This window comes from Chaetura pelagica, unplaced genomic scaffold (genome assembly GCF_000747805.2).
Source record: "Chaetura pelagica isolate M959 unplaced genomic scaffold, ChaPel_1.0 scaffold625, whole genome shotgun sequence".
In the NCBI taxonomy this organism is placed as follows: Eukaryota; Metazoa; Chordata; class Aves; order Apodiformes; family Apodidae; genus Chaetura; species Chaetura pelagica.
The window spans coordinates 1,015,861-1,023,789 of NW_009953499.1; the positions used below are offsets into that span (position 1 = coordinate 1,015,861).

The following is a 7,929-nucleotide window of genomic DNA, read 5'->3' on the forward strand; positions in this document are numbered from 1 at the left end:
GGGGGGTCCTGGGCCCGTCCCCCAGGGGGTCCTGAGCCGGTCCCCGGGGGGTCCTGAGCCCATTCCCAGGGGGTCCTGGGCCCGTCCCCGAGGGGTCTTGGGCCCATCCCCGGGGGGTCCTGAGCCCGTCCCCGGGGGGTCCTGAGCCCATCTCGGGGGGTCCTGGGCCTCCTCCAGCTGCTCCCACAGCCACTGGGATTCCTCAGGCTCCCTTGGTGTTTCAGGAGAGTGTGGGTTTGCTTTGTAGCAATTGTCTGGGTTGCTGTGGTGAATAAACTGACTTTGATGAATTCTTCCCCATCTGTGTCCATGAGGGACTAATGGATAAACTGGGCAAAGCTGGTGTCACCCTCTGGTGGCCCAGGGTGTGAGCTGGGGCAGGTGGTTGCTTGGAGCAGGAGGGCTTGGGTTGGAAAAAGCTGCTCTTGAAAGAGAAGTGGAGCAGCCAGATTCTCAGATTGGCTGGGAACTATTTTTGCAGTAAATGCCCCCAGTGTTGGTCTCAGGCTGCTCTGCCCTGGTCAGAACTGGGTCTATGGAACTTGTAACCAAGTCCTATGTGCATGTACCAGCTTGTCATTCCTTTTGGGAGCACATCAAAGGTCTCTGGCAGCAGCATTTTCCTCGACAGCATTTTCCTCCAAAAACTTGTAATCATCTGGTTTTTCACAGACATTGAAGTCTTTGTTTTGTGAATTAATCTCAACACAGCAATCCCTCCTGAGGCCAGAGCTGTGCTGCTTGGTCCTTGTATTCTGCTTTTTCACTCCCTTGTTTTAATGAAAAAAAGGTCAAGTCAATCACTTTAATGACTACACAACTACCTGTGCACCTTTAAGTTATTCATCCTTCATGTTTGAAAGCTTCCTGCATGTTTTTCTCATCATTGGATTTAATATTAACAGAAGCTTTCACCTTCCAAATGGCCCTAATGCCTTTTGTTTATTTGTTTTAATTGGAGAAAGAAAGTGTCATTTCCCAAGACAGCTGAATCAGAGGGTCTATGATGATGAACCTGCTTGAGTGAGAGCCCAGAAACACCTGCCTGTCCCATCACCTGAGCAGGAACAAGGGCTTTTCCCTGCCTGGGGATGGGGTGGCAGCTCCTCCAGGAGGCCTCTTGGTGCTGAGCACCCTCGTGGTTGTTGTAGGAAGGATTGATTTCCTTCCAACTTGGCTGAGCATCCAATAGGGAACAGGAGAAGGGGACAGATTTGGTGGCTGTTGTGCTGCTGCTGAGTTAGAAGCAGAGATGGTGACAAAGCTCAGCAGCTTGGAGGGCTGCCTGGCCCTTGCTGTTCTCTCTCCTTGCCCTGCTGGGCTCAGCTGAGGAGTTCATCTGCTTTGTCACAACAGGGATCATGTGGAATGGTCAGAAGAGCAGGAAGCCAGTGCCAGGAGTAAAGTTGAAGACAACAGTTCCCAGCTGCTGCCACCAGACAAACAAGGTACTTTGGGGGTGTCCTCTCATGGGAACTCTTGACTTGTGCCTGCAAAGTGTGGCCAGAGCTACATGTGCTCAGCATTTATCCCTTCCTTCTCCCCTCTCCTGAATCATTTAAAATCCATTAGCTGGTTGTTGATAAAGAGAAATGGAGGAATTTCTCTGTTCTTCATTTACTTCTCCCTGACTTTTCCACCTTCTCCAGAGGCTCATCCTACTGGAACAGGAATGGTCTGGGTTGGGAGGAGTCGTCTTGGGTTGAGCTGCTTTGTTCATGTCATGAGAGAGTTGGGGTGTTCAGCCTGGAGAGAGAAGGCTCCAAGGGAGACCTTAGAGCAGCTTCCAGTGCCTGAAGGGGCTCCAGGAAAGCTGGGGAGGGACTTGGGACAAGGGCAGGGAGGGATGGGATGAGGGGGTTGGATGAAAACTGGGAAAGGGAGGTGAGACCTGAGGAGGGAATTCTTTGCTGTGAGGGTGGTGAGAGCCTGGCCCAGGTTGCCCAGGGAAGCTGTGGCTGCCCCATCCCTGGCAGTGTTGAAGGGCAGGTTGGATGGGGCTTGGAGCAGCCTGGGCTGGTGGGAGGTGTCCCTGCCCATGCAGGGGGGTTGGATCTACATGATCTTTAAGGACCTTCCAAACCAGTCTGGGATTCTATGATTTTACACAACCAAAATGCAGAGCTTGCCTGGATCTGAATCAAGCACAGCTCCACAGCCAAGTCACACAGCTGAAACTGTTCTGAGCTGGTTAAAAATGGATCTTTCCTCCACATCAGTTAGATACCATCCCCTAGATGATGGTGAAATGTCTTTCTGCTCTTTGGGGTGATAAGAGACTTGTTTGATGATGATCTTGTCATGCCCTGCTGAGCTCTAGGAAGGATCTGCTCCTTTTGTTCAGATGAAATTGAGTGTGTCATCTGTAAGGCAACACTGAGCACTACTGGAGCTATTGAGACACTTCCCTTAGAGCTTCCAGTTGTGCTCACAATAGGAAATTTAATTATCCCAAAGAGCAACCCTCCTAATTTCTTGGATTCCCAGAAGTATCCAGCAGTTTCTATTGTCATGCCCATTGTGTCCGAGTTGGTTTTCAAATCTGGTTAACATTAAAGGATGCTGCCTGTCATGCTTTGAGAACCTATATGCAACTAGGAAATTGTGGAGCAATTTGCTGCTGGAGCAGTTTGTCAGGTCTTCCTGATGGATTTCCCAGTCTGAACAATGGAGCCCAGTCAAATTTTGATGGTTCCTATTCAGTGGGAAGCGTGTGGAGACAATGGGATAGCTGAAACATAGGGAAGCCAGCCCAGCCAAATGTGCCTGAAGGGTCTAGTATTTTGAGAATCAGTCCTGTCCAAGGAGGAGAACAAAGACAGGCTGTTGGTCATGATGGCTGGATTATTCTGTGGACTTCTTGGGGCTGTCAGAATTTGTTCTGAAGAAGGAGAGGAGTTCTGTGGGATAATGTCGAAGATGTTTTTCTTGGCTGGGAACAAAGAAGAGTTGCTTGGGTTCTTTTGGAGGCTCCATAATTAGCCCCCATGCAATTCAGGGGGGGTTCTCTGGGGGTCTTTTTTTTTTTTCAACAGTTGCTTTTTTTCTCTTCCCTTCTTCTGCAGTGGGAAAGGGTGAGTATGGGCTTGGCTGTGGGGGTGTCCTGAGCAAGATAAGCAGAGAAATCAAGAGTCCTTCTCAAAAATAAACCTCTGGAGGAATCTGGCTTGAATGCTGGTGTCTCCCTGAGCTAATACCACAGACAGGACCTTGAAGCAAGTACTAGGTGAACTTTTCTGGCAGAGGTTGTCTAGGAAAACAGACTGAAAAATGTAATATGGTCATTTATTTCTTGCTTTAAACCTGTTTCTTGCATGAATTTGTCAGCCAGCCCTTGATTTCTTGCAGTTCTGTGGTTACTGAACCTTTATTCCAGTGCTTGGAAAACACTAGGTGTGAGGGAAATGAGCTTTAAATAAAGCTTCCACTTGTGTGGGTTGGAGTGTAACAGCTATTCAGGAGCATCCTGATTTCACAGGAATTGAACACAGGAAGAGCACAATGTCTTGTTCAGCTTTCTACGGTGGCAAAAAAGGGGGGAAGCCAAGGTGGCTGGGCTGGAATTTTGCCCCCCAGCACCTCAGGTGAGCACCCCAGTACAGTCAGGCTGTCATGGGAGTGTTAGGGAACAGCAGGAATCAGGACTTGATGTCCTTGTGAGGTGAAAGAGCATCTCCAGCCCCTTGCAAACCCTGCTAGAACATGGAAGAAGTGAGAGCTGAGGAAGGAGAGCACCAGAGTATGAATCAGTAATACTTCCTCCTCTGACATGAGCAGCCATGAAGTTAGTTCTCTTGTGCAAATAATCAACTGCTCTGGCCCTGCTGACTTTCAGCTGTGATCATGGGCACAAATTTGCTGCTCCAGTCTGGTGTCACACATGAAAATTTCTTTCAGCTTGGGGTTTAAGGACAAGGCTGCTTCAAAGGAGAAAGCCCTTGTAGTTGAGGTAAAGAGGTTCTTTTTATATATAGCTCTTTGTGCTTCAGGGATAGATCCTCCTAAAAATAGAGAGATGTCTGACTTCTCATCCCTTGTTAGGGACAGTTTTGGGACTGTTTGGCTGAGACTCTGCATTTTTCCAGGTGTGCCTGGTTCATTTTCCTCTCTCCCTTCACGTGTCTTCTAAACACTCAGATGCTTTTCAGAAAGGCTAATAAATAGACTGCAATTCAGATAATATTCATCTCCAATTTTGAGATGCCTGCTTTGTTTTTTAATTAACCCTGCTCTTAATAGAGGTTGAAGAGAGGTTTATTCACTCTCTTACACACTCATGATCATTAATTGTGGGAGAGTCATTTGCACCCAGTAATGCAGTCATTGCTGTGCAAAGGAGGAGCTGGATGGGACTGAATTTGGGATCTCTGGCCATGGATGTTGATGCCTCCAGGTGATGACAAGCACATCATTAGCTCTTCTTTCCCAGGACAGGGAACTCATCACATGGATGAGAATTCAGGAAGCCAGCAGGATTCCTGACTTCCCATGGAAAAAAATAGTTCCCCATGAACTGTATTTAAGCTGAAATCTGTGAAGGTGTTTGGAAATAACTCTGAGGGTGAATCCAGTTTCATGAGGTCGTGGCTTTATACCAGTTCTTCCAGCTCTCATCTTGCTACTGGGATATATCCTGGTGGGAAAATTCCAGTGCTGCTAAAGTGAATGTTCATCATCCTTTGTCTGTCCACCTGATCTCTCCACTATTACTTCAGTGACACTGATTCATTCTGTTGATATTCCCCTCTTCTGTTTTAATTTCCCAAATGTGTGAAGCTCTTTAAGATGCACAGAACTATGGAAAACAAGAACTCCAGCAACATTTTGTGTAAAACATGGAATGTTGCACAGATGCTGGTTGGGCTTTCTGCCAGGCCTGCCTCCTGGCCTCATGTTTCTGTTGCTCCACCAGAGGAAAAAAAAGGGGTAGCCTGTTGGACAGGAGCTCTTCAGCTCCAGGGAGCTGTCACAGAATTCCTTAGAGGTTGTAAGTGCTTGACAGGAGGCTCCAAATGGATTGTTCCAGTGAAGTGAACAAGTCAGTGTTAGAGATGGAAGTAAAACCTGGATTTCTTCATTGCAGTCTCCTTCAGTCTGTTGCCAACTGCCTTGATCTCCCACCAGGAGTCAGTTTTCTACCTCTTTTCCCTTTTTCAGTCCTGACAAAGAGGCTGTGAGGAGGCAGGCTGAGTGTTTCTGGGGGATCACAAGGGGATTTTCCAGCCCTACCCTTCCCCAAGCAGGTCCCTGCAGGGGTTTGTGCAGGGATCCCTCCCTGAACTGTCCGAGACCTTCTCCCGTGGCTGCTGGTGACCTTTGTCTTTGTGTTCACAGAGGAATATGAGGTGAATGCCAAGAGGTACTGGGATGACTTTTATAAAATCCATGAAAATGGTTTCTTCAAGGACAGGCACTGGCTGTTCACTGAATTTCCTGAGCTGGCTCCAAACAGCAACCCAGGGCAAAATGGGAATTCTGTGCGTGACTTTAGGAACCAAGAAGGATCCAACCATGGAGGGCTTGGAAGCTGTGAAAATGGACACTGTTCATTGGAAAGCAGGGCAGAGAATGAGTTAAACCTGATGAAGAGCACAGCTGAGATGTGCACAGAGGAGCTGGTTCCACAGCAGTGCAGGGAGCTGAAGGAAAGGGATGGAGATTACCCGGGATCATCGGCATCTTACCGGATATTGGAGGTAATGGCTGTGAAACTGTGTCACACACCATCCAGTCCCTTGTACCAGTGCTAGTGGGACTGGGACATAAAAATGTGTCTCACTGGCAAACAGCAAGTGAATGGGATGGTTGTTTGAAGTCAGTGAAATGCAGGAAGGCAGCTTGGAACCAGGGTCAGTCTGTTGGGATTCTTTTGGTCTAGCCTGTGAACTGACAGAGCACAAGGACCATGAGAAGTTTCTGTTTAAAGACAAACTGTTACTATCAGTTGTTGAAACAAGCATTTCAAAGTCATCTTTTGAAGAGGCTGAGCCTTGTCTGCAGAAGGCTTTCCCTTCTCATTTTTGGTTTGCATGTTTTTGTGGCTCTTGTTTGCCTTGGGAGATGTGAAACACAACCATGAAACAGAGGCTATTTGCTTTTATTCCTGGTGGCCTGTGGAATAACAGGGAATCTCAGGCTGATCCAGGGTTTGTCCCAGAAAAGGCTGTAGGGTTTGTAAATATTAGACTCCTGACCTTTAGCTCTGCCAACTCTAGTTTGCTCACTGTGGAAATCACTGGTTGTGTGGAATGCTTCATGTTCTGTGGAAGTTCTGCCCTTCCAGGGAGAGTCAAGATGAACTGTCCTCTGGATTATTTTTTTCTTATTTAATCTGAGGCTTCAAGACTTCCTCCGACTTGGATGTTCTTGGGTTGTTGTGGCTTTCCTGCCTCACCTGAGCACTTTCAGTATGATCTGTGTGGCTTTCCTGCCTCACCTGAGCACTTTCAGTAAGACCTGTGTGGCTTTCCTGCCTCACCTGAGCACTGTCAGTAGGATCTGTGACTTGAAGTGGTGTTTTTTGCTGGGTCTGTTTCGATGTTACAGATCCTTTAGACATCCAGAGGCACATTCCCCAAGCACATTGTGTGAGCCATCTGCAGGTGGGAACAAGCAGAAGGAGTAATAAGGCAGGATCATAGTTGTGACTTGAGGAAGAGCCACCTAGTGAAGGGAACTCTGAAACAGCAGGGCGTGATTATAGTGAAGCAAACTTCCTTCTCCATTGCTCTGGTGGAAGTGAAGGCAATTAATCCAAGGGCAGTGACTCACACTGGTTGTTACACTTGGGATTCCAACAACAACAGCTTTCAAAAGAGTAACAATATATAGCTTGTCAGTAGGATTTCTTTGAGAACTGCCTTGGAGGTTTCCCAGAAATGCTTATATAGAAGCCTAACCCTCAGAGCTGAACATAGTCACATCTTGCAGTGAGATGTGCAGGTGGTCACTGCTGTGCTCAGTTGTCACCCCTGAGCTGCTTTTTGTTCTGTGGCTGTAGAAGGATGATCTGAAATCAGCTGCCTGGGATGTGCTGCAGAAATGATTTTCACTCTGTGTACTTGTGCTGTGTCTGTGCAGGTTGGCTGTGGTGCTGGAAATACAGTCTTCCCAATCTTACAAACCAACAAGTAAGTAGTTTTCAGTCAGTTTTTACCTGCATGATGTACCAGACTCTGGAAAACAGTTGGAAAAGTGCTGCCTGTGTTGTTAGTTTAGAGAATCTCAGAGCAAGGCCACATGCAAATGGTACCTTTGGTGTCTACGACTTCAGATGATTGTGTTTTGAGGTTGGAAATCTTTGGTCTTAGAATGCAACCATCAGAAGATGATGTGGGTTTCCATGTCTCATTCTGGAAGCATTTTCATGCAGACCTTACTTAGTGTCTCTGCTTTTCCAGGAGGAAAAGTGAGGAGTCAGTTCCTGGGAGATAACTGAGGCAGAAAGGAGCAACACACTCAACCAGACTTTGCATGATTGACAGAGAAAGACTAAAGCCAAGGATTTCTGGCTCTGTGCCTCTGAGACACTTCTTAATTCCTGTGGAGCACCTTAATAGAAATGGTGATGGTTTATTTTCTCTATTTCAGTGACCCAGGCCTTTTTGTTTATTGCTGTGATTTTTCTGCAACCGCCGTGGATCTTGTCCAGGTAAACACCATGAGGACTTGGGAAGGTAGGAAGCACCTGGTGCCAGTTGCACATTCACCCAAATATCACAGCTGCCACCAGCAGCCTAGCTGGGTTGGCAGCTCACTTTTTTTAGCTAGCCCTGATGCTGACCCTTGTTCTGGTACATTAGGAGAATGAGCCATCAAAAATTGTAGGAATAGGGGAAGTTGGAGTTCTCAAAATGTCACTTCAGGCAGCAGGCAAGTCAGCCAGGTTTTCTTTCCCCTGTGGCTGGCAGAGCTTTGAAAAATCCAGTG

At 47.3% G+C, this 7,929-nt stretch overlaps 1 protein-coding gene across 1 annotated transcript in view; it reads left to right on the forward strand.

Moving 5' to 3' along the window:
- Positions 1-1,006: 1,006 nt before the first annotated feature.
- The window catches only part of METTL2A (methyltransferase like 2A), a 10,864-nt gene continuing 3,941 nt past the window's right edge, over positions 1,007-7,929 (forward strand). Inside the window, exons 1-5 of the mRNA XM_009999341.1 lie at positions 1,007-1,023; positions 1,357-1,448; positions 5,335-5,696; positions 7,081-7,130; positions 7,591-7,651. Coding sequence (XP_009997643.1) covers positions 1,007-1,023; positions 1,357-1,448; positions 5,335-5,696; positions 7,081-7,130; positions 7,591-7,651 — 582 coding nt within the window. The remainder of the gene's footprint in view (positions 1,024-1,356; positions 1,449-5,334; positions 5,697-7,080; positions 7,131-7,590; positions 7,652-7,929) is intronic.